The sequence below is a fragment of the Corvus kubaryi genome, unplaced genomic scaffold (assembly GCF_017639235.1).
Source record: "Corvus kubaryi isolate FWS band 111438036 unplaced genomic scaffold, C.kubaryi_AGA036_p1.0 37201, whole genome shotgun sequence".
Lineage (NCBI taxonomy): Eukaryota > Metazoa > Chordata > Aves > Passeriformes > Corvidae > Corvus > Corvus kubaryi.
This window is the reverse complement of record NW_024581058.1, coordinates 787,012-812,940: the sequence shown is the minus strand read 5'-3', so window position 1 is coordinate 812,940 and position 25,929 is coordinate 787,012. Positions and strand designations below refer to the sequence as shown.

Sequence of the window (25,929 nt, the reverse complement as noted above, 5' to 3'; positions counted from 1 at the left end):
AAAGGAAGACATCTTAAAAACCAGGAGGAGCAACAAGTGGAGTCCCTGTATGGGGGTACTGCAAGAAACAAAACCCTTACAATGCCCAAATTTTGCCTTCCCCTCTTAATATTTTTACTTTCTTCTTGTTGTCAGAGGAAAATTGCACGGCAGGAAAGTAAGACAAGAATTGTCTGTTTTGGGGGCAGATGAAGAACGGGCTGACGCGGTGGCTGGCAGCATCCCGAGCTCCTCACAACGGTGTTATTTTGGGAGAAGAATTGAGACATGCTCTGTGTCTGCTGCCAGTGAGGAACAATCGTGAAGGTCTGTGGGAGTCTGTCTCTTCAGGAGCAGGAGTTTCCATGTGAAATGTCTGGAAACCAGCAGGGCAGGGGATGGTGCTGGGCCAGGAGGCAGCCTCAGCCCTCTGTACTTGGGTAACTGCAGGGAAAAGGGAAGCTGGAAGGAGAACGGGGGGAATCCCACAGCTATCAAGGACAAAAGATGACCACAAGGGCTAGCTTGTCTTTACTTTTAGCCCCACACAGGTGTGTAAAATTGTATTAATCATCCCTCCCCACCCCTTCACCTCCCAAAATCTGGCAGAATCTGGCTACATGTGAAAAGTCCTGCCCCTTGTTTAGGTGCTCAGACACATTCAGGAATCTGGTCTTATGGGCTCATGTTACCAACATATTTTCTGAGTACTCCTCTGATGAATGTGGCTTTTATTTCACCTTGAGATGACATCCTAGGTCCCATTTTAGGATGGCTACCATTTCTGGATTAGGATGATCTAATCCACACTGCACTGTGAGAAACACAGTCACCACCAAAGCCACTGAAATGCAATAACAACGAGTGAGCATTAAAAAGCAGCAGAATGTACAACATAGAATAATCCATGCTTTATGGTTGGCACTTACTTCATGGCACTTCAGCATGACCCTCCTCTGACAACAGCAGTCATGACAGCAAATAAAAATGACAAAATGGAATGACTGAAACACTGCAGAAATCACTGACGAAGCAAGCAATCCTGTGAAATCGGCTGGCAAACAGTTAACGACGTGAAATGAGTCTAATGGGAGAGCAGCAAGTGAAAAATCAAGGCACTTATTTCATCCTCTGCCAAACCCAGACATCCTTCACGATAAACCAAATGCAGGACCAGTCCCTATACAGGACTCACCACTAAGTTCAGTTCTGCCTTACCTGTTGGTGGGAAAATAAAAGGAACTTTTTGAGATATGCGTGGAAAAAACTGATTCAGAGGTGGCCAAAACCACTGGCCGGTTTCACTTTTAAAACTTGTTATTCCAGCACAGTGGAGATTATTCTTCCTAGAGGACTCGACTCCACCTGCTTATGCACTCCCCACAACTCCCACATTTATCATGAGCATTTCCCACCACCAGCAGTGATGCCAATGTGCCCCAGAAGCCACGGGATTGTGCAAACACAGCTGGACAAACACAGAAACAGAAAGTGTTTCTCCCTCCGGCAAAGCCATGGATCATTTTGGTGCGGTGCTGGTGGAGGGCAGCAGCAGCTGCTATTCATCATCCCTTCTCAGTGCTCCAGAGGCACGGAGGGAGGGAGGGAAGATGCTGTGTTCCCTGGGGGCTGAGCTGTGTGTCCCTGGCAGCCACTGGGTTTATCCTGCCTCAGCCACGCTGACTTTGTCCCCTGGATCTCAGGGGCTGGCACCTGATGGTCACGTTGCTACGCGACTGCCGGGTCACAGGCAGAGCAAACACTCCTCCCCTCTCCCAGTGAGAGCCCTGCTCTGCTCTTCTCCCAGTTCTTTCATCAGCTCCCTAGAAAAGCCAGGGGCCTCTCAAGTGGATTTATAGCCCTGCTGTATTCATGGCACTGTGGTGGACACGTCCCGTCCTCCTCGCCCACAGGAGGACACGGATAAACCAGATTAAAACGTCTGTCACCCTGACTGATGGCCATAATTTCTCAAAGTAAATGGTGGCCAAAATTGGGAGTGGGATCTGGAGCTCTCTTCCTGAACCTTCTGATCAAACCCCTTAATTACACTTTAATTAGTACAAGGTAAGCAAGCGCATCCTCTCCCTTCTTCCTCCTTTTCCTTCTCCTAGTGGGCTCCTTTTCCCTATCCCACGGGCTGGTCACTGCCACTGAGGAGCAGATGGTTTCCAGCCAAGTGTTTTCAAGCTGTATTTAAAAATCTTGAAGCTTGGTGTCTCCATAAGAACCACAGGAAAACTATAAATACACCATGGAAAACGATCACTAAACCAAGGTGCAGAGAATAAAAGCAAGTTTAGGGTGGTTTTAGTGGAATAATTGAGAAATGGTCTCTTCCTAATCCTCTTTTATCAAAAACACACATCGAAGGTACTTTTATGGGTTTCTGCAGCCAGCCATTACCCAGCTATCTGTAGTTTAATTCACCCCTGTGCCACCCCAACAGGGCAATTGCCTCGAATGAACCCCAGTTTTACATCTACTGGCTGTGCAAAGAGAGTTCCTAGTGGGATTTCAGATTCCAATCTGGTCTGTAATTTTATGCACGGCCCCATAAGCTGATACATATTTTTAATTTCATCAGGCTGCCTGCGCTGCGAACACCTCCCAAGAGAGCCTGCGAACGTTGTTCCTATTTATAACACTTCCCAATCCCTCTCCTTGGCTGAAGGATAGGAACAGGCTCATTTATCATCACTGCTCTGTTGGCAGAGCTAACAAGTCGTTCTTTAATTCAGCAGAATCCCTGCTTTTTGTGAGCCAAAATTCCTTGGTCCCTTTCTAATGCTAGCTCGTGGGGGAAGGGCTGCAAGCTCTACAATTGGTTGTCACAGGTTTTAGAGCATTAGGGGGACCAAAAAAAATACCAAGAAACTCCAGGAATTTTGCCTTTGAAATTTGAACATTAGCTTTTACACTCGAAATTTTCACAAGATGGTATTCCTTGGTCATAATATTTGACAGCTTTGTAAAAAATTGTGTCAGTTGTGTGGTTGGGATAGAAAGGCTGTAATTTATTTAACTTTTAGAGAGATACAGCAGGAGTAAAAGCAGTGAAAGAAACCACAGGGCTTCTGAATCCACAAGTGAACGTCTCCATTTCCATCTCTCTGCCCTACCCTTGTTGAGATGAAAAGACACTGCCTGCAGCACCTTCTCAAACACACTTCCAGCATCTGTGGATTGCTGGCTCTCTTCTGCTATCTCCAGATTATTATTTGCTTAAAAAAGAAATCCTTAGCAACCCTTCCTGGTGGTTTTAGCAGCTTCAACTCAGCTCATAATTGAGAAGTAATCACATCAGTTTGGAAAACGGCAGGAAACAAAACCCAGCCCTCTTGCCTCCTGTTCCCACCGGGAATTCTGCGGGGGTGTCGTTTTCTCCCACAGTCAAATGACAGCCAAGAGTTGTGCTGCTCTTTGCCACTGCCAACTTATCCCGTTTATTCCCTCATGGCTCTTCTGGCCCTGGTACATCCCAGAATCTTCTCTCCAGTTTGCAAAGATGAGTGTTTGGGTTTACTTTTCAGGGGAGAAGCAGGGTTTCAGCCCCACTGCAATAATGCTTTGGGTGGGATTTTTTTCCCCTAATTGAGCCTCTGTATTCCATAATGAAGACTTGGTAATTTGCCAAAGCTGAGTTAGAAAAATTAAAAGACCTCAAGGATAGAAAAGCAGCATAAATTTGTAACACTAAGTCAGATCTTCCTCTGAAAGGTAACATATGGGGCTACTTTTGCTTACATAATAATTTGCTTTTCTCTAGTGAAGTGCTATAGTTTTTCAATTTCTCCCCACCCTTTATACCTTTTAAAATGTATTTTGACAAGTGTTTCTATTCACTTCTACTTTTCATTTTCCTCTCAGTAATGAGAGCACCTCGACATATTTACAGTACATTGTAGTTGGTGGCCTCGGTTATTTTCTAATAAAATAGGGATGCTAAAGATCTCCACTGTAACCTGGAAATACCTTTCAGTTTAAAAATAAAAGCTGATAAATAATATTATACACATGAAGCTACAGACAACATGTTCATGGGGCTTAACAAGGAACACGACCAACATCTAGCAAAAATAATGTTGTTTTGGTTTTTTTTTAATGTATGAAAGCTTTTCCTGTAGAGCCAACTCAACTTCTGCTCTGTTTACTCAAGTGCCACTGAGAGGAATTACAGAATTTTCATGTTTTATTCCCATTTCTCAGTTCTAAAAATTGAATTCCCTCCCTGTCACCAGTTTGATGGCTTCCATCTTGCAGGAAATAATATCTAACTGTGTGATGCTGAGCCTGTGGATCACATGGTTTTCTGAATGAGCAATCTTTGCAATCAGCAGAGACACCCTTCCCTTAACAACAAATTATCTTTATGCTTGCAAAGTGCAGCAGCTTTCCAAAGGTTGAGATATTTATTAACCACCAGAATAATTCTAATAAAATTTACTTAAGTGCCACTTCGGGTTTTTTTAAAAACAAAATGCCAGCACGGCATTTTTGCAAAAAGAAATACCTCAGTCTCCTAATAAAACTAACAAAATTACCTTTCTTTTTTGAGTAACTGTGGATTTCATGACATTATGTCTACATACCGTACAGATGTGATTTAGTAATAACATGGACAGTGCAAAGTGATTTTAACGAGCAATTCTCTGAAATACTTCATGATGAAGTAGGTTAGGAGAGGTCTCAGCATGAATCAAATGACACCACACAGCGAATGCGAAGCAACCCTTGGCAAAAACACTTTTTACCCGTTTGAAGCCAAAATACCTCATGGGACTGAAGCAAAATTAAATTATCACCACATTTTAAAAGGAAAACAAACTAAAGAGGAAAAAAAATAAAAGAGAAATCTAAGAAATTCACATCAAAACAACTGAAAGGTTTGTGCAAACTGCCTTGAAGACTGAGAAAGCTCCTGTCCTATCATGTAGGCAACACAAATGCTGGCAGTGTAAGAAATTCTTGTTTGACACAGACCATTCGTTAAGCAAATAAAAAGTACACCCTTCTTTAATCTACGTGATTTACAGGAGAAGTCAGCAAAGGGATGGAGAGAAAAAAAAAAAGAGGTCAAGCCTTTTTAGAAAATGATTTGGTTAATTACTTTTACCTTGTACTGAGACTCGCAGTTTTCGTTCCAGTCGGCGACTCCAATCCCTCCCCTGGCTTTGAGGATTTCTCTCTGTTCATTTGCTGGAGTATTGAGTTCAATTCACTAATGACATTAGCCTTGGGGCCTGAGAGAATCGGGCTTTTCACCTCTGGCACGTCCCCCCATAGCTTGGATGTCCTTTGGGGGACGACTTTCGCCAGGTTGGGCTGGGCACTGATGGGAGGCGGGGGCGGAGCGGGAGGAGGGATCACAAAGCTGTCTACAGTTTCCTCGATCAGCGCGTCCTTGTAAAGTGCATTGCTTTTGTTGATTATGGGCTTCATTTTTGGCTTAGGAGGTACTGGGGGTTTGTCCACCAGAAATGTTTGCCCATCTGCATAGACTGTACAAGTATCCACGTTCTCCCCTCCTTCCGAGGATAAGGTAGAGATGCTGGACACTGTTGAGATAGTGCTGGTTGTCTCTAGGTGATGGTCACTGCTGCTCCGACTGTCGACCTCCTCGATCCCGGAGTCGGTGACGTTGTCGAAGCTGTCGGGGGGTGGCAGGAAGGAGGCAGGCAAACAGTTTGAGAGACCCGCTTGCTTTTTGCCGTCCAAGGAGTTTGCTGGCTGGCTGGGCGAAGGGGTGCCATTCTTCCTCTGCGCCATCAGGTCCGTCAGCACCGAGCCGGGCGCCGCGCGGTCGTCGGGGATGTCGAAGCTGTTGGCGAACTCCAAGGGAGGGGGCAGCGGCTCGGTGAACAGGAACTCCTCGTCGATGTCCACCGAGGCCAGGGGCGGCGGGGGGATGCGGAAGGGCAGGATGACGGGGTCGTCCACGGAGCTGGCGGCCATGATGGTTTTGCAGGGAGAAGCCGGGGGCTCGGGTGCTGCAGGGACGCTCAGCTCGCTCTCCGCTTCCTCGCTGCCCTCCGGCCTCTCCGGTGGGGAGTTTTCAGGGCTCGGCTCCATCTCGGTTCCCTTTTCCTCCTCATCGTCAGGCGTATCGTCCGACTTTGCCGCGTCCACAGTATGCACCATCAACAGGCCAGCCGACTTTTGCTGCGAGGTATCCACGATGTTTATCAACATGTTCTTCTTCTCCTCGGCTTTCTTTTCTTTCCCTGCATCCATCTCGTACTTGTTCTCAGTCTCCTGCCGTCTCAAGAGGCCGCGGGTATTTTGCCTGGTGACAGTGGCAGTAACAGGAAAAGTCGTTTCCATGTTGGGTCTCAGCTTGGTGTCGATGTAAAGCGGTTTGTTAAGGTCGGTTTTGACAGCGTCCCCTTTGCCTGGAATCTGCTGTGTCTGCTCTTTCATGGCTCTGTCCCTGGCAGAGAGCGCGAGGGCAAGTGGCGAGTTTGGATCCAGCAGCTTCCCTGTGACCGGGTGGACGTAGCTATCCGAGCTGGGAGCACTCGTGGGCTTGGCTGGCGCCGTACTGTTGTCAGTACCTTTCGTTTTGGACGGAGCATTCAATGTCCTTGAGTCGCTCTGGCTGCTGGGCTCGTTGCTGTTAAAAAGGTTTTCGGGCTCTCTGGGGGCGGGGATCGGAGATGGCGACATGAGCTGTCTGAAACCATCCTCACTGCTAAACATTGCCTCCTCGGTGAACTTGGACTGCCTCATCCGTGGTGTTGGTGGCGTTAATCCAACGTCCTCGTCTCCCAGGTCTGTGGAGAGGAAGGCCGGGGAATTGCGCCTCGCTTCCAGCCTCTTTTCCCTGTCCCTCACGGCCCCTGCGATGGCTGCTGCGAACGGACTGCTGACTCCCAAGCTGTCGTCGGGCCGGAGCTGGCCGGGCTGCTCCGAAGACTGAGGATCGATCTCCATGCTGCTCCCTTGGCTGCTTTTCCCGCTGCTGCTGGTGGATGGCTCTTTGACGATGATGGTTGGAATTGGAATAGAGCAGGTCTTTTCTGGACTGTCCTCCACGTTGGATTGTTTCACCAGCATCCCCTTCCGCCTGGCTGGCTTGGCCGGCACGTAAACTGCTTTGCTGGCGATCTTGCCGACCTCGGAATAGGGGTTTTCCGGCATCTGGCCCCTCTTGCTCCTGAAATTCGCCTGAGCTGCGGCACTCCGGTTGTACAGGTCTTCCGAGTCCAGGGAGTATCGGTCCAGCTCCCTCCTGTAATAGATCCCTTTGTCCCTGATCATCGTCCCCACGCTCTCGGGCCTAACCAAAGAGATTTTTGCACCTGAATTCTGGTTAAATGGAGGTTTGATCGTTCCGTAGCTCCGGGACGTCAGGGATTTGGGGGAGTTGTACAGAGAAGGGGAAGGTGGTGGTGGTGAGGGAGGTAAGGACTGTGGTGGTGGTGGGATATCTTCAGAGGTGTCAGGCATTGAAAGACTCCTGGTAAACTTCAGCATAGGAGGGGCCAGAAACTGCCGCTCTTCCTCCGTTATTCCTGAAAAATCAGAGAGGGCATTTAAAACCCTGCCACATCCACCAGGATCCCTCACACTGCACTATTTCTCCATCCACCCCAAAAATTCCAGGGTGCATTTCCTGTGGCACGAGAAGTAAGCAAAATTCCAAAAGAGGCCTTTAGGTTGATTCCCACCATAATCATTCTTTCCTGTTGGACATCCCAGGTTTGGAAAGGATGCTACGGAATTTTAATTAAACTGATGTCTAGGCAAATGTTTGGGGTTTATGTGTCATCAAGGTGGCTGTAGAAAAGCACATTTTCTTTGAAAACTATTGAACAGGGAGGAGATTCTATGCAGAAAAGTCACTTCTGCCTTGCTCTAACACTCTACAAATGCAACTTGGAAATCGAATGGATTTTTAAGATGCAATTGAAATTTAGCGAAGGGACTGTGAAGATCCCATTGGGGAAAAAACCCTATAATGTTGCATTTCAAAAGATGACATTATACCATTACAAATATGGCTTTTAACATAAATAAACTGGGTAATACTGGGATAGTTTGGATGCTAATTTTACATCAGCATAATGCATTTCTAAATTGATAAAAGTCACTGCTAAGATTACTAACAATAACAAAGAAAGCCCAAATTTGGTCTGTGCTTTGTTTCTTTGTTGTAAAATCACCTAGTTCCATCATTTGAAGTGAAAAGAAGAGGTGAATTTTAGTCCATTTGATCAACAGGATTTCTTTCTAAACTACACAGCATTACGATGCTTTCACTTCAATAACAAGGAAAAAAAGGATAACGTTTTGCCCTTTTGCAAAAGCTTTAACTGATCTTTTTTTTTTTTTCCTTGTTAGAGGGAACTTTCTAAAGAAAACATTCAAATTGTAATTCCATACTTGCCAAGCAGAATGTGGAAATTACATCACCTTACACACAAACTTCTTTTCTTATGAGCTGTGTATAAAGATTAAACAGTCACTCACTGGGGTTAAAGATGTCGGAGAAACACACTTTAGGAAAGAAGCAAAGTTACTAGAAGGATGTGATTACTGAACAAAACCATACAAGAGAGGCATTTTACCTATGGATTTTTGTCTTCTCATTGTACCCCGAGGTATACCCAGAAAAGGACCTTGAGGGCTCCCTGGGACAGTGGGCGTCATCACAGCAATACCCTGTCTCTCATACATGGACTACAAGAGAGCAAACAGAAACCCCAACAGCATTAAAGCACAAAAGTCTCCCCCACATGGAAATAATGCCTCATCCATTACCCCTTCCACCGAGAATTCTTATGGGAAATAATAAATCTGGGGTTGTTTTTGGGGAGGAGGGGGAGAGGAAGGGAAGCCTGGGCTTTGTTTAGATGGTCATAAAAGGACAGCAGCTGTAAGTGAAGACTGTTGATATTATTTACAAGGCAACAGGTTAAGGTGGGCTATGGAAAAAGATGTCCAAAATGCAACAAAACCAATAATTTTTTTTAAACACAAAGTTTTGTAAGATCAAATTCTGCACTTGAATAATGCAATTTCAGAGTTCTGGGGTTTAATTTTTAATAGGTGCTACAGTATTAACATCAATTCTTCCCTTAACAAAGCAGTGTGCATTATTTAATCACGGAATTAGATGCATTAGTAGGAATAAAGCAGTGCTTCATGGCTCCCACTCACATTCATATCTGTAGCTGAGGGAAAACATCTACTAGAAGGCCGCTGTTTTATAGTTGCCACTCTTGAGTCCACAGTTGCATTGTCTGCAATTCTTGATGGCTTGGAAACTGGCACTATTTCATCCACCTTATCTGTAATATAAAAGCATTCAGTAAAATAAATACCACTTGTCCAAAGAAATGGAACAGTTAAGTATTGCAAGGTCAAAGGAAGAGATTTACTTTTCAAAAAAATGCAAAGAAAAAGTTTTTTTGGCATTTTAACAAGGCAACGCTTGAGCATCATAAGTCGTGCAAGCCGAGCACTTTTAATTGCTGCTACATAACATGCATGCTTTAGTTTTAAGCCTGCATGCATTTAATGTTTACTTAGTGTGACTCGAAAAACAATCCTCTTCTTCAAACCTTCAAAATGTGAAGGGAGAATATCTATATAGAAATGGAAAGAAGACCTTTAGAAATAGTGAATCCGTACAGCACTGTTTCAAATAGAGATAAGCAGACTGTACTTAGTCATCAGAATTTCAGTGATATTTTGGACATTAACAAGTACTCCAGAAGTGCTCTTTTATGCCTATTCTCCTTAAGTAATCACATCCTGATTTGTTCACGCTCTTGGACTTGTAGGCTAGCACTGCTAACTGCATCCTTTGTTTAAATGATACTTTTGTATGTGTTGGTTTGGTTTTTTTTTAAATTTCTTTTAGTAACTGTACAGTTTGGGAATGTATTTAGTTGTTGTCAGAAGCAAGCCAAAAAACAGGCAAAGTCCAAATCTGAATGAGAACTTCAACATTTGGATTTGGGACTCTGATCTACTGCATGATGTGATGGTAAAATACAGGGAAAAGTTTAATCAGGATATTCCAAAGCTGAGTGCTGGTATTAGCCCCGTCTCCAACTTTGGTCACGAACAAGGTCCATCAGCATTTAATACAAAATGTTACTCCCTCACACTGAAGACCTCAAAGTACAGTATAATCAACTAATTATTGCCTGACAGCTCCTTTTTTTGCCCCTTCTACTGCTACGAAACCAAGGCACAGAGAAATTAAATCACTCGCCCAAGCCACCAGGAGAGTTTGAGTTTGGAATCTCTACTAGAATCCAAACTGGAATCACACCAACAGCTGTCCTTACTAAGCCTTCCATTGCATTTGCTTGCCTGTATCATGCTAATTTAGTGTCTTTTCCTTTGAAGTTTCACCAAAATTAGGATTACTTGCATAGCCTGTGGTGTTTCTGTGAGTGGAACACCTCAGCCTGGCTCCTAGGCTTCTGCAACACAAGTCAGAGCAATGCTACTTTTCAGCAATTGGATCCATCTCCCAAATAATTGATTATTTGTCAAACAAGGATAGTTACTTTATTAGGATACTACAGACTTTAAAAAACCCCCAGGTTTTTGGTGATCTAGAGCTGGTGTTACTATCCCAAGTATTGTATTCAGGGATTTAAATTTTACCTCTCGCTGGAGAGCAGCGCACTCGGGGCCCTGGATATTGATATGGATGGGAATAAGGCAGGAGGAAAAGAGCTTTTGATCCCTCTAAACAGTAGATCTGGCTGATGCAAGGATGATATTTTAAATGGGAGAAGAAGAGAGGGAAGAACTTTAAGCCTTCAGGTTAGGAAGAAGGTTGTCCTAGAAGTGGATATTTCAGTGTCACAGAGGGTCAGGGAGCAGGCAGGAAAGGAAAGGCTGAGCAGGACCAGTAAGCTGAACACTGCTGAAAACTGTCTCACAAGAGTAGTGTTGCTGTTTCTTTTCAATTGAAGTTAGCATTCAAGTCTTTTCATTGGTCTGCTTTATCTTTTTTTGTGGGGTTTAAATCATCCAGTGGAAGGAGAAAAGGAAAAAAAAAATCTTAATATCGTCACATGTATTCAAAAATAAAAACCAACTTCACGTCACATTTCATAAGGCTTTGTAATACAAACGTCTGAAAGAAAAATATCTGCACTTCTGCTCAGCAAAAGGCATCAGAAAGCGACGGTGTAACCATGAACATTTACCCTGTACAGCAAAAATACAGCTGGACTGCAGAATGGTACTCAGGGGATCTATCACCAAGAGCTTCGACCGGGCAGAGGTTTCTCTTAAGACTCTCCCACCCTTGTTCTCATCCCAGAAGCCAAACAACTGGTCTTTGGGATACAGAAAGAAGGAAGCCTTGGAAACTGAAGCACTCAAAATCTGCACATGAGAAATAGAACTATACCATGTAAGAAGTGATCCCCTTTATTTTGAACAGACACATGTAACCAGATACCCATTCAGACAACAAAAAGCTACAGGGAAAGAGTGATGAGGCCATGACAGACACTTGGAAAAGCATGAAAGTATTTGTTGGGGATGAAACATACATACCCTCCAACTGCACTGATTTTCCTAGACAACCCTAGAAGTCAGATCCTAGTTTTGGATCTGACCAAAATATCAGTTGGTACCAATTCTTAATACCATCTACTATTTCCATGTGGGGAAAAAACCCCTGGTTTTGCATGAGTTTATTGCAGGTTTCTTGTCTGTAGAGAGGTTTTCAGCCCTTCTCACCCTACAGCTGCCCCCATTTGCCACATTTAGCCAAAGCACTCAGAAATGGGACAGGAGGGCGGGTTAAAGCTCGAGCTGCTTGCAAGGAACTCTTTAGGGCTTCCTTGCGTGGCACTTCCAACGGCAGCACTGCACAGCTCCTTCTCTTGTTCTACTGCCCTTGGATCAGAAAGCAAAGGTAGAGTGGAGGTTGTCATTTTGGAGCTACACCAAAAAATGTGAGGCCACAGAAGCAGCCAGCACGTGGAGACTGACCCTAAATAGCGGCAGCTACATGGCGGGTCCTGCGGGCAACGTCAAAATCTGAACGCCTGGCCACAACTGCCCCACCCTGCTGGAGTGAAAGCACGATGTGAAACACAAACATCCTCACTGCCTCATCAAACGTGCTCCTCAGGCCAAGGAAATGGACTGGCTGAACTGCAGTTAGCTGCACTCAGACTCACCCCAGAGAATGAAGACGTGTTGGGCCACCCGCCTGTGCCTTGAGCTGATCGTCTCCACAGCACCAGAGTGCAAACTCCTCCTGCACCAGAACCACATGTTCCAAATATATTCAGATTGGAATAATTTTTCAGGCTCACTAATTAGCTCTCCTCCCAACCTCCTCGTGACCTCAAATACTCTGCAGCACACACTCCTCGTACCAACGAGAGGGGAAGCTCACAAGCTCGTGTTGGAAATTGTCTGAGGATAACTTTACAAATAACCCTGATAAAGAGAGAGAAAAAAGCCACAAAACAGATGCAAAAATGGGCATCTGCTGTGAGGTGTGTTGACAGAGTGGCCCAAAGAAGCCTGCCTCCAATGGGATTTTTCAAAGGAATGCAGCTGGATGAAGGTTGAAAGGAAGGAATGTGGGAAGAGCCTGCACTGGAGGCTGGCCATGCCAGCTGCATTTCCTCCTTGAACCGGTCGTTCAGCAGAGTACAGCCACAAGCACACACGCACACACACTTCTACAGGAGCAGTTTGTGGCCGGCTGGTAGAGTAACAAACTCTGATCCACTTTGCTCTGAATAACCTCAGCCTCGCAGGAAGACAGGGGAGAAGAGTCTATGTCTCACTGGCCAGAGAGCACGGCTCGGCTGCAGTCACAGAAGAGGATTTTTAGGCCTATGATTATTCCCTGGCATTTTCCATAGAAACTGCTCTGCACCTTCCCGAGAAGTCACAACGGCGTGTAGAGAGTCAAACACAGGAGCCATGCTACACCTGTGAGAACCTGTCCCCACCGCTCCAGGGGCTCCTGGAAGCAGCATCCTTCCAGACAACTGTTAGGGATACCACATGTAAAAGCCAGTCTGATGCCTCTGCATGCATATAGCAATTGGAGTGCCACTATATTAAATTCCCCCGAGAGAGGCAGCACCAACAGATATAAAGTAATTTATTGCCAAAGTGCGTTTCCATCTGCCCTGTTGGGTTACCAATGGGACCCGTGCCCTGCTCAGGGTGCCAACCCTCAGGAAATTGGATGGCCTAAAGGCACAGAAAGTAGTTGTGTTTTATCAAGATGTAGGTCTCGTCTCTGATGAAAAGCTCTTAATCACAGACAGAGTAGCACAGTACCCAACAGCGTGTCATGACTTTTACGTTCTCAAGAGTTCTGGCTGCTAGGCAAGTTGCTTTTTTTTTTTCTTTTTCTTTTTCTTAAGTAATTAGTATCTGTGATAATTACAGGGGACAGTCTCCTCCTAATAGATTTGTTGCAGGAGATGGCTCTTATCCCCATAGAACACATTGCTTAGTGACTCCTGTTCCGAATCCCCAGACTCTCTCAGAGGAAAAAGTATAATGCTGCCCATCAAGCCACCAGATCCATCATCAAATGAACTTTGAAAACGAGAGTCAGGTGCCCAGATAGATCTGGTGGCACATCACTACACAGCCCCCAAAAAGAGAAATATGAGGTATGATCCTGGCAACATTACTTATTGTACAACATAGCCAAGACATGTGGATTAGCTCCACCGAGGGTCTTAGGAAGTGAGCTGGTGAGACCCACAGAGGATAAGAATGGTCATGATCCAGTACAGGCTATACCCCAACACCTCAGGCTGGCATGCCAGAAACACCAGGCAAAGACTGATCGAACACAGTTTGGGAGGCGAGTATTGCCAAGACCTCTATACTTACCACCAAGTCCCGAGTGCTTGCTCAGAGGGGGTGGGATAGTGGAGAAAGAAAACTCAAAAAACAGCTGCCTCAAGAAATGACTTGTATTTGTAAGAAAAGCAATGAATGCCTGGCACAGAGTAAAAAAATGCTCGTATGAAGTTAAAGTGAAAGAACAGAGGCAAATGTTCTTCAAATACCAGCAGCACACATCGTTAACAGTGCAAATATAAACTACAAAATGTTAGACTAATCTAGTCAGCCAGAATACAATGTTAGCCAATGTAGGAAATGGTTGAACTCTGCCACCGATGGCCTTATGGCTAAGAATTAAAAGGACAGGCACATTAAAAAAAACTCTAAAAATCCTATGGAGTGGTTATTTTTTCTTCCCTCCCCCTTTTGCCTGGCGTGGAGGCATGGGCAGCGAGGCCCTCTCGGTTATGGCTCTCTGCAGCCGGCCACTGCGACAAGGCAGGGTGGCCTGCGGCGGGTCGCGAGAGTCGCTCGTCCCTTCGGCCCCTGGTAAGCACACAGTGGAGGATGCCACTGCGTCCTCACCAGTCCATGTCGAGGCACACGTCAACTCGACATGGGGGGTGGCTCTTTGGGAGATGCGCGTTTCGAGGACCTGCGTCCTCGGCTGCTTGAGGAAAGCTAAAATCTCTGACAGGTAGTTATGGATGGCTCTTGTGGAGGTAGCCACAATGCCCAGCTGCAGCTCCATACGGCCCATGGACTGGGACATGAGACCCATGGACTGTGCATGCTCCCTCTTGATATTTTCCAGCAGCTGCACAATCCTACTGTTGGTTTCCATCAACAGCTTCTCTCCCTCTGTTAGCTGGGGCTGCCCTCTCCAACCCCGATCCCTAGGGACAGGCTCAACACCGCAGCGCTCTTCATTCATCTCATCATTTCCCTCCTCCTCAGGAGAGTCACTTTCAAACTGAGGAGTCCTACTGAGTGACTGATCCCCGGGAGACTGTATGTCCATGGTGCACTCCGGAGTCCGCGCCGGCGTTTGAAATCCCTCAAAATCCTCCCCAACGTTGCTGTGCGTTTCAGACGAGGACAGCGGCCACTGCCAGCTCTCTGTGGTCCTGGCCGGCGAGTCTTCGTCAGAGGCAGGCACCGAGGATTCCTGTTCTTCGGCCGGCGTGGACAGCGAGCTCCCTCGGTGATGGCCGGCTTGCCCCGAGGATCCAGGAACCTCCCCATCTTGCTCCCCAGTGACATCTGGCAATCAAATAGAGGAGCAACAACCACTGTATCTGAGGCCAGGCAGATGGAGGTATCTACATGCATTGGACAACACATAGAAAGAAGCCAGTTGGGAAGCCAGAGTGTATGTGTTTGGGCAAACAGAAGGGCGGACTAAAGTTTAGTGACTGCATTGGGCACGTGGCAATTGGCGTCATTAAGCACTTTTGGTCTCAATGCACACTGTCCTGTACCCAGAACACACACAGCCATGCTGCATCCCAAGGCAGGAGCTACCAAATTCCCCTCAGCGTGACTGTGACAGGAAATGTCAGTGAACCTAGCGAGAAGCTCACCTATGCACTGCAGTGGTGTCAGTCAGAAATCCCTGGGACGAGCTCAGGGCCAAGGGTCCAATTGAGCTTCCTGGGGTGCCAGATGTGCTCCACCACTGGCTGAGGGCAGCCCTTTGTTGCTCTGAAGCACTGCTGGCTATCTTCACTTTTGTCCGACGTCTCACGTCACCCCCACCCAAAATCTCTCCCAAGTCACTGCTGCAGCACGATGGTGGCCATCCATGGGATTTATCCCGCGAGCAATGCCCTCCCCAACATTTGCCGGATTTTCCTTGCTCTCTTCTCCAAACAGTAGGAAATGCTATCTGAGGGCATTGCTCACCGGGATCTCTTTGTCTCCTGGAAATGAACTGAGTTTTGCCCTCCCCTGGCCACGTCTTCCCTTGCCTGAGGGTGTGTGGTGGAAATCTGGGTGCAAGCTCTCCCCCGTGGCAACTCTAGAGACAAATGCCCTCCCAAAGAGCAGGAAGGGCTCAGGCTTTTGCAGCCGCAGGAATCACCGGCTCACAGTGGCGCGTGTCCTGCACCGCTCTGGATTACGTGAGGCTGTGGCCGGGACTCTGTACACTTACTTCAGATAAAAAAAATGAGTCCACTTCTTTTTTTAAACTTTTTTTTTGAGGGGCCCAATTTGGTCATCAGAAATGGCCCTGGGGCAGTGTGGCTGAAGTGCTGCAGGAGGCAGCCCAAAGCCCTGCATTCCCCACGCTCAGGCAAGGGACGGCTCAGAGAAGCACTGCTGTCCGTGGGATCGTGACCCCACCAGGCTGCTGCTGCTCACACCGCAGTGGCCTCAGTGCCAGATCAGTGCCGTGCCTACTCTCTGGCATCCCAGCCTTGAAAAAGTTTCTTGGGGCTTTTTTTTGTTAAGGATTAATTTCTGCTTTTTGAAATACTGCTCTTCAGACCTCGGTGAAAGCTGTAAGCTTATATCTGCGAGGTGTTGCTGAGGTCATGTTAAACCGTACTTTTGGTTCTGTTTATGAATCAGGGCAGGGCTTTGTTCGATTTTTAAAAAAAAAAAATTATTTTATGTGAAATATAATGAAATGAAAAAATCTTTCTGACAGACCCAAGGATCCCCCCTCCTGTATCTCAATCCCTGTCTACCACAATGTGGCACTCATTCTTTCTATACCCAAGTGCCTGCAATATTATGGTGCTCTGAAAGGGATTCTGTGTGACTTCATAGAATGATGACTTTTAAGTGCTAAAATAATGGATATTATTCGTGCATTTAGCATATTCACTACTTCAAAGTATTCACATTCAAAGTATTCATATTGTCTCTGTGTCTGGCTGGACTGTCCAGTTGCATGTTTTATGGAAAGTGAGGATGAGATTGTATTTGTAAAAAGGCATGAGCTCCTTATGAAAATGAATTTTAGGGACAAACTGTCATGCAATCATTGGCTCTTCCACTCCATGGAGATTTGAAAGGAACTGTATATCAACCTAACTAAGAACTGCTTCTTCCTTGGCAATTCTTCTCCTGCTTTGCCTAAAACAGCCATAGCTGCATTCCTTCATTAGCAAAGCTCTCTTAACAACTACAGTGTAGGACCATGAAATTATTTCTCAGCAATTTCCTACTTGAGTACACATGAAAAAAAAAAAGAACAAAAAAACAGGGGACCTACTTGTACCACACAAAGCAAACACACACTTCAGTTAAAGTCTATGGAATCAGAGTGAGGTAAGGGATCATAAATACTCATTCTGGTAGAGCCACTGGTCATACAGAATGTCTTGGCATTTCTTTTAACATGTCAGCAGAAAATACCCCATATTTGAAAACCCCATTTACCTGGCAAGTGTTCTAAACAGAGCCCGCCTAACAACTGGTAAGTAGTAGAACCAAACTATACTGGAAGTCAAAAACAGAAGCAAAACGAAATCAAAAACCTCCAGACTCCACACTGATTTATGTATACTTCTGTAAATGGTATCACTGTGTCTATTTTGTTCAGATTCAGGGGGACCAGAACACCTTTGTTATTTGTGCATGTCTACACATTTGCCAGAGGCTGGTAAAGAAAAATTTCTCTGAAAAAGCACAATAATCAGTTTTTGCAAAATTCCTTATGTCCTATGAAATGTTTGCCATCCTCCCAATCGGCCTTCTCAGCCTTTCAGAGCTGAAAGAACAGCATCTGGCAATAGGTGACCAATGACACAAACGACAAAGGGCGCAAGCAAAGAGTCTGTGAAAACCCCTGGGCAGAAGGTGAATTGCAGAAACTCTTGGCGAATACTTCTGAATAATGAATACATGCACAGGCTTTAGGTTAGGTTGGTAAACTTGGCTGGCAATGAGAAGGAGGAATAACCATAGCTGTTATTATCTGTAACAAGGTGTTCAGCATCTCTCAGCAGCTCCGGTTTCTGGATGCTTTGGGAAGCATTGCCATGGGGCATGGGGAACCAAGAGTGTGTTACAGGCATGGCGTTCCACAGACCTTCCTTTGCTAAGGAGCAATCATGGGAAAATTGCCTGGAGGCCACTGACTGACAGCACCTGGATGAACGTGTGAGTATCTGCCCAAGAAATCCATTCCTTGGTGACCAAAAGTCACCCTAAACTCCAGGTGGATCTTGGTCAGATTGGTCGCACCAGTGCCTAGGCTGGGGCTGTGGGAAAGGTGTGCCAGGCACAGCAGGGGCACTGCAAAACTGGGTTCAGCCAGAAATTGTCCTTATGCTTGAACAGCTGACCGAGTGACCTCAACTAAATGCCTTTAATTCCTTGGAAAAGGGGTCACTTCCAAAAAAAAGAGAGAGAGAGGCCACTACAACTGTGAAGTCAAAATCGGCCATGGATCAAACCGTGCACCAACATGGCTGACCTCACTTGGTTGTTAATTTGCTTTAAAAAAAACCAAATCTCTTTCTTTTCAAGCTTTAAGTAGAGTGAGTACAAAGAAGCACAGCTAGCTTCCTTGGGTGTGAAGCAAAGGGAGGAGGTCAGATTCCCTGATCTTTCCAGCAATTTCCACCTGACACACCATTCCTACACACAGCATTTTGCTCACAGTGCTAGATGCAACTTACAGGAAAAATAGGTCACTTCTGTCTTTTACAGGTATCTTTATAGCAAGTGATAGCAGCCATCAAACCTTCAGCCTCCAAGGTTCACGTTGCTAACCTCATGTCCCTTGCTCTGCCAGGACAGGACTTCCATCTCCATCCTTAAATGACCAAGGAAGGGACTCAGGAGGGAGCGTGCACGTGGGCTAAAGGGAGCAGAAACATCTGGAAGTCAGTGACCCACTGCACTTCAGCTTTAGTGTTTGATCACTGTGGGTACTACACAGCTATCTCCAAAAAGCCCCCTGGGACCCACAGGTTTCTGAAGGCTGTCTTTTGTTTGACCTGACTCTGCTGTGTTTAAGGAAAAAAAAGATCTGGTATTAAAGGGGTCCATACAACAGGAACTGGTGAGCCTCCACCCAAGTCCTGGCTATCTCCCTTTCTCCCCTGATGGACAGGTTCTCTGTTTCTGCAGCGGAGCAGAATCTGCCAGACAGGTTCTCTGCTCCTGCTGCCTGTCCGGGTGTTTCCCTGGGCTGACACAGAGCCTGGTCTGACATGGTGGATCAGCAAGTGCTCCTGGAGGCCACAGGAGAGCTGCTCCAGGTGTGCCTGCAGGGGAGAGCTGTGGTTTGCCCCATCCTGCCCTGAGCATGCTGATCAAAGCCAAGTTTATTCCAGCCTTTAGGTTCATGAATATGTCCATTATTTTGGAGCACTGCTATTCCATGCGGTCTCCTCGCACCACAACGTTCATTACCACTGGGAGTCCTTTGTGTTGGTCATTAGGCATGTTTAGGATTGTAGCAATTACTGGGTTGAGATACACAGAGAACTACTGAACGGTTGACTCAGCTGCAGGGGTAGAGGACTTAGACAGAGGCCAAGAACAGAGCAGGGCTTTGGATATACACAAACTTCGGAGACATCAGAAGTATTTCTTTAACTTTTGTTCACCAAAGAACATTTGAGATTTATGCCTGTGTTGTGCCTTACCTGCCACTTGGACTGGCAGCTGATCCCTCCCCTGAGATGTGCTGCTCTTTAAGAAGCCCTCCTTTTGAAATCCCACCATTCCTGTTTCACCTCTGCTACCGGATCGTTGCCTTTTCCATTATCTTTCCTTTTCAGACCGCCCACCAGCGGAGCTGCGCGTGAGGGCTGGGGCACCGTCTCCTCCTGCTGACAGACAGGTGGGTGGAGATGTTCCTTGGCCACAACAAGTGGGCCAGGAGCTCAACAACAGCAGGAACACAGCTGGGGAGCTTCCCGGGCCCTGCCTCTGCTGCTCTGGGCCTGGGCCTCTGTCTGTATCTCATCCTCCCTCCTGGGGTGGGTGCATTTCTCAAACTGCTTAGGTACCAAGGTGATAGGTGCCTTGTAAATACCTAAGATAGATACAGACAGAAACTGTACCAGGCGCATTATGCAACACTTCAGACAATGCCAAAGGCACCTCAGTGCTGTAGGATCACCCACCTGGTCCAGCATCTGCAGGCAAATATTGGGCACATGCATTTTTCCTTTGGAAAAGTGATGGGAACACAGGGCATTCATTCTTCCTTGGTGACAACAGGTTTGGGCACACAGCCCTTAGGGTCAGGCACTGCCCACACAAGGGTTTTGTTCCATCTCCTTCCCTAAATACGAGTTTGCAGGTTTTGTTTAATTTCCTTTGTTAGCTGATAAAATCTGCTTCCTTGTCAATAATCTGCAAAAATGGGTCACAGAAGCAGCACCAAAACTAAAGGAGTGGTCTTCACATGTGCCTATTAAAAATGCATAGAGATCCTTTTAAACGACATAAAAATATGGCTGTAGTGTTGCTTTTATCTTAAGGATTCGATTTTTTTTCCAATTTCTTTTATTTTTAACTACAAGTAGCCTGTTTTTAGCATGAAGTGATTATGCATATAATTAATTTTCCATATCTGGGAAAAAAGAAAAAAGAAAAAAGAAAAAAGCAGCATCTGAATCAAGTAGGTGCAATTGTTTGCACTGCATTCCTTTTAGGTTTTTGGCACTTCCCATATATATGCCAAAGGTCTTGCCCTGATGAATTTGTAAAAGAATAGCTGGGAAGTAACTGGATAAAAGCTTCAGGGGGAATGTCTGTGGGTGGGAGAGCTACTAAAGGACAATTTGGGCAACAGTGGGTCTGGGGATCTGGACAAGGCTTTCAAAGAAGCAGATGAACAAAAATTCTAGGGCATCTTCCCAGTGCTAATGGGCAGGTGAGAACCTACTGATTTCAAAAGAGAGCTTGGTCAGACCACAGGAGTTCATCTGATAACCTTGCTTGGCACAGGAGCAATTTCACCTGAGGAGCAGAGCTCCAGTGTCCCTGGGGGAAAAACAGGTGACTCCTGTTTGGAGATGGTTAAAAACGGATCTGTGCCCACTGAGAACTAAGGGCTTTCTTCTCAGCTCTTCAAACAGGATCGGATGTGTAAAAATTCATCAAAGACTAAAAGTAGGTGAAGTATAACAAGGCCTTCAACACACCACTGAGCATTTGAAGACCAACCTTAGCTAGAGCATGGATTCAGGGTAAGAACATTAAAAGTTAAGATCTAAATCCAAATTTGTTGTGTAAGATCAAAAATTAAAGGGAAGAAGCAACAAGTTCAGCCCACAGTTATGTCCTGTATAGTTAAAAATATCCAGAAATGGAATGACCTGAGTTTTCATGTGGACAATTAGGCTAATCCTCACCAATCTGCCACCACTACATTTTAATCTGGAATTAACTTCTTCCAGCCCCACCCCAGATGAACAATTTGCAGTATTGTGCTTGAGTCACAATGCCCAAACCACACATTTACCATTCTGCAAACAACAGGCAGAGAATATTATTTTAGCAGTCAGCATAATGAGGAAATAATAGAAGCGCTTTGCAATACAGTCAAACACAAAAGGCACTTTAAACACTTTCCTTCTATAAAAATTAAGTAAAAATACTTGTCTGTTCTCTGGGATACTGTAAATTCTACAAAGTACTCTAAAATAAAATAAAAGAAGAAAAAAAAATAAAATAAAGCAATAAAACATAAAAACTTTAGCAACTAAAATTAATCATTTAACATTGAGTATCTATAAATACCATTACATGAAAATGCTTTGTAGGTATTCACAATAAAGAGCTCTCAAAACTTTCTTGAAAGAAAGCCTTATTTGTGTTTCTAGGGCTGAAAATAGCTTCACATTAGTACACACAAGTCACATTTACGCATTATAACCACACCATCAAGAGTAATTTTAAGGAAGGCAGAAAACTGATATGTTCAAATTCCTTTCTAGAGATACAATTTTCAAGTACCAGCTCTTTAACAGCATGTTCATTATTAAGGAAATAATGATACAGGCATTTAAAATACACCTGCAATGCTGAAGCCTTGCAATTCAGCCTACCTTGAAAGAGGAATGGTCATTGTCTAACACTGGTTTCTGTTCAAGAACAAAAACAAAGCAGAGAATATAGTCAATACCCACTCCTACCCTGCAAGCCAGGTGGAATTTAAGTGGCAATTTGATGTTCTGTTTAAGAGACAGCATTTGAAAATTTGGCCTAGTCACAAAAGAAAGGCAATCAACTCAAAGAAACCAAAAAGGAAGTGGAGGATCTAAAATACTTGCAGCCTTCTCTGGTCTTACACTTAACTCTCACGCTTCCACACCGAGGGGACAAACCAAACAAACTATGAGGAATTATCTAAAAACATTTATTTTTAATTAGATTAGAAATTAATTAACATGGGTATGTGAACATTTGAAGGAAAAAGAAAAAAAAATAGCAGCAAAGGGAGTTTTGAGATGAGGGAGATAAGTCCTTCATCTCCCTGGCTCCTGAAAAAGAGAGAGAACACATTAAAAGTGGTGAAAGAGTTTTCCACTGCCCTAACTGTGCCATGTTGGGAAACACATGCAATTTTAACTGCTCCTCAAGCCCTCATGATTTTGAATATGCGCTTAGATATTAAATTGGTAATATCTGAGCATAGCCACACTCACATAAACCAACGTATTTAATGTGTCTCTTTGCAAATGCTGCAAACCCCACATTTTCTGTAACACTTACAATTCCTCTTCCAACTTCTTTTATACCATTGTCTTGTTTGGCTGATGCAGAAAGGTTTTGCAAACCTTTTCAATATGGTCCTGTAGTAAAGAAAAAAAAAGTATCATGACAGGGCACTACATCCTCAAGAATAACCTGATAAATTCAAAATAATAACAGTGTAGATGAGAGCACCCACACAGAGACTCAAGCAGCCTCTGCTCAGGATTCCCAGTGTTTCCAAAATGTTACTTAAAGCACCTTATGAAAGGTAAATCCTGGTCTGAAGAAGTCTTTAGTACCAGGAGGTACCTGTTAAGTTTAGACTCTGTGCCACAAGTTGCTAATCAGCATGTTGCCAATTAGGTGCCAAGTTCTTTTTGGTGGAAAACACAGGTTTAGCACTATTCCCTTTTTGAAACAGGCCGATTTTCAATACTTTTCTCTCACTAAGAGTTTTACGAGTACTTATATGGTAGCCACGGTCCTAATCCTACACTTACACTGCTGTGGGCCCCCCCAAGTTACACTACAAGCCATAAAATCAGTAACCTCGCTGCGCCAACCACAAATGGGGCTGGCATTTCTTCACACAGACTTGACAAATTCCACCCAGAGTCACTGCTTTCTGCTTGAGATAAATGACAGCCCGATGACAACCTTTTCCTCATTACTACACTGCCACCTCATTAGAATTTCAAATTCATAATGCGAATCAATTACTTACAAGGGATAACCTTCAAGAATTCTTCATGAAGCCTGATGCCTTCTGCTCTCATCTTCTCAAATGCAGTGTCTGGTGAAGATCTGAAAACCTTCTTCCTACAGAGAAGCACTGCAGATGCTGGGAGCTATCACTGGAGCTGACGTGGTGAGTGCTGTAAAAGTTGCTTTGGGGGTATTTCCACTGTTCCCTGCAGACAAATCTCCATCATCAACTCCACCACAGTGAAATAAAAAAGTGAGTTTTGAACCCAGACGGCTTTGGGAGTGGTCTCTTCAAACAGAACAGAACACTGAGAGCTAATCCACTGCTTGGCATTCATTTATATGTATTTGCTCTGCAATTTCATTGTTTCAGATGCCATTAGAAGGCGCCACCTTTGAAACAATGGACAACAGGAATGGGATGAAGTGGGAATGCTTATTGCAGACAGAGCTAATAATATTTCTTTTGAATGCCATCAACTGATATTTTTCTATTCAAATGCCAGTAAGACTTGATGCCGGGTAACAATATTCTGTGTTGATGATATCACAGTAATTCTGTATTTCTGAGGTGGTGACAGACTCTAAACCCTTCAAAGGAGGAAATCCTTTATTTATAGTTGGTACTGCAGCCCACACCAAACCCCAAAGACCAGGACCAACACACATACTTTATCAGTATATGGTATATATCAATATTTTATATTGATTACCATATTGAATCTAAGAACAAACAAAGCACCACCCCTAGCTCACAACTGACACCCGTGTGACACTGCCAGCAGAATATTTATTAATGCAGAAGAATTATTTATCCTGTCATTCCCATTTCGCTGTGGAAGTTTAACCTGTTCTATTCTTCATTTTGCCCCTTCTCTTAGAGGATTTTTGTGTTAGGTGTTTTAAAATTCAACACTGTCCACTTCAGCTTTCACTGAAAATCCCAAATTAATCACTAAATCAAACCCATTTCCTGGCAGCAAAGCAAGCTGAGGAGCAGGAAACTTTTAAATCATGGATCTAGACGTTTACAGATCTTAGTGTATGGATGTGTTCCTTAAGGATCATATAATTTTAAAATTCTCCCTCCACATGGAGTTATTGCAAAGTCAAAACAAAAACTCAAGGAAAAGCCATTTAAAACCAAGCTCTCCACCAGCTGCATAAACTTCTTATGAACAGAGTTAAATTTAAAGTTTTAAAATATTAATTTTGAGGCTCCAATGATACCTATTTTCCCATGGTGATGATGAAAACTGCGACCTCAAATTTTTCTCTTCATCTTTCATTTCCAGAGTATTTTCAAACCTTCATTTCAATTTGCTGCACGAATATCCTGGTTATTCTTCAGTATTAATGGAATCACATTTTAAGTGCTGCCTCCAACAAGTTGCTGCTACAACTCTTGGTTTACACGTTGCCATAACTTACTCACACAACAGTCCTTGGAAAACTACAAGGCACAAGAGAGAAGAACACCTCTCCCCCATCCCACATATCCCACAAAATCCAGAAGGTAGTTTGGAAACACGACCCCTCCACACACGCGTTTCAAGGTTGGAAGCTACCTCTGAGTCAGGCAACTACTGCAAGCAGAAAGTCAGTGGCATAGATGAAGGTAACTTTTAGTGATTCATGCTTTGTAACTGCAGTAAAATGACAGAACTGCCTGTGCCATACTGCTCCAAACCTAAGGAATTTATCACCTATCTCTTTAGACACAGACAGCCTATCTTCTATCCTGAATACCAAAAAATACAGCCTATGTCCTGCCCTGCCTTCCTTTCCCCTGCTCTCCCAAAGAACCAGAACCCATCTCCAGTGATAACCAACAAGACCAGTCAGACAGAACCACAAAAGTCACTCTTTTTATCTTAATGCCTGCTCCATCTCTGACCCAGAAAACTGAAGTTTTGGTTGACAGAAGACTTTACACAATAACACAAAGATTTTTTTTTTTAATATGCTGCCGAAACATATTTTTCAGCAGCAATGTGGTTTATCCTGTCATATTCTCTGAATGGAGAATAGCAAATATCCCTAGCTGGAGCCTGTGGTAACCACCTGAAAGGAGGTCAGGAAAGAGCAGGAAAATAAAGAGTGAAAAATAACCCAATCTCGTCCTATTAAATGTTAAAAAGGAAAAGCTTCCCTGCTGAGAGAAGACACTGCCTACAGCCTAGATTTCCTTTCCATGACACTGAGCCTCTTCCAAGAGCAGGACACAGCCTGTTTTTCACCAGCTACCACCCAGGGGCTCAGGGAAGTGGGAGACTCTTCCTTGGGCCAGACTCCATGAGAAGGTGGAAATGACACAGCCCCTGCTCGGGAGAGCTCACAATCTAGGGAAGCAAAATGACGTACAGGAGCATGGAGAAAGTGCAGCTCAACACAAACAAACTCTCTGTACACAAAAATACATTTATGGAAACTATTAAAATAGCACTGCTATTTCTACCTGGCCCCCTGCCTCGCCATCAGTGCTGGGATGATTGCGCAGTAGGGATCTAGGGAAGGTGGGTCTTTGGGAGAGATTTGAAGGAGAAGGTGGTGGGTGGCCTCATGAATCAGTCCAGGGAGGGCACTCCATGCATACAGGACAGCGTGGAAGACGTTCTATCGGACACTACCGAATTGTGCAGAGCAGCGTTTGTCCGGGTGGGAAGCCCGGGTGTGGTGTGCGAGATCCCTGACTCCTGAGACAGACACAGTGTGGGCGCGGAGGAGCGCGCGGCCGTTCGGGAGACAAGCGGGGCACTA

General features: G+C 44.9%; 2 protein-coding genes and 1 long non-coding RNA gene across 10 annotated transcripts in view; 1 reads left to right on the top strand and 2 right to left on the bottom strand.

Annotated features, from left to right (window-relative positions):
• SHANK2 (SH3 and multiple ankyrin repeat domains 2) overlaps nt 1-25,929 on the bottom strand; it is a 278,469-nt gene that overhangs the window by 10,263 nt on the left and 242,277 nt on the right. For 5 of the 7 annotated variants that reach the window (XM_042022402.1, XM_042022401.1, XM_042022399.1 and 2 more), the window contains 3 exons: nt 9,142-9,272; nt 8,550-8,661; nt 5,096-7,493 (listed from right to left, as the gene is read on the bottom strand). In XM_042022402.1, the coding sequence (XP_041878336.1) occupies nt 5,096-7,493; nt 8,550-8,661; nt 9,142-9,272 (2,641 nt within the window). Of the gene's footprint in view, nt 1-5,095; nt 7,494-8,549; nt 8,662-9,141; nt 9,273-9,509; nt 9,570-25,929 lie in introns of all 7 variants that reach the window. The other 2 variants (XM_042022398.1, XM_042022404.1) reach the window with 1 other exon arrangement.
• On the top strand, nt 1,804-25,632 carry LOC121661843. 2 transcript variants are annotated; one of them, XR_006015105.1, is made up of 5 exons: nt 1,804-2,046; nt 14,749-17,904; nt 19,536-19,597; nt 23,255-23,332; nt 24,465-25,632. It is a non-coding gene; the product is annotated as an uncharacterized LOC121661843 (long non-coding RNA). The 2 variants fall into 2 exon arrangements; XR_006015104.1 differs by having other exon boundaries at nt 14,749-19,597.
• Nucleotides 13,906-19,482, bottom strand: LOC121661842. Its single transcript, XM_042022406.1, has 2 exons — nt 19,401-19,482; nt 13,906-15,054 (listed from the first exon to the last, which is right to left on the bottom strand). The coding sequence occupies exons 1-2, from the start codon at nt 19,477-19,479 to the stop codon at nt 14,195-14,197; spliced, it is 939 nt and encodes a 312-aa protein (XP_041878340.1). The 5' UTR covers nt 19,480-19,482; the 3' UTR covers nt 13,906-14,194.

Bases quoted from the DNA above. Each gene is read 5' to 3' on its own strand.
- LOC121661842 (XM_042022406.1), bottom strand. From the start codon at position 19,479: ATGGTGGGATTTCAAAAGGAGGGCTTCTTAAAGAGCAGCACATCTCAG. The intron at 15,055-19,400 runs GTAAGGCACAAC...TTTGATTGCCAG, and splicing joins GCTGCCAGTCCAAGTGGCAG to ATGTCACTGGGGAGCAAGAT.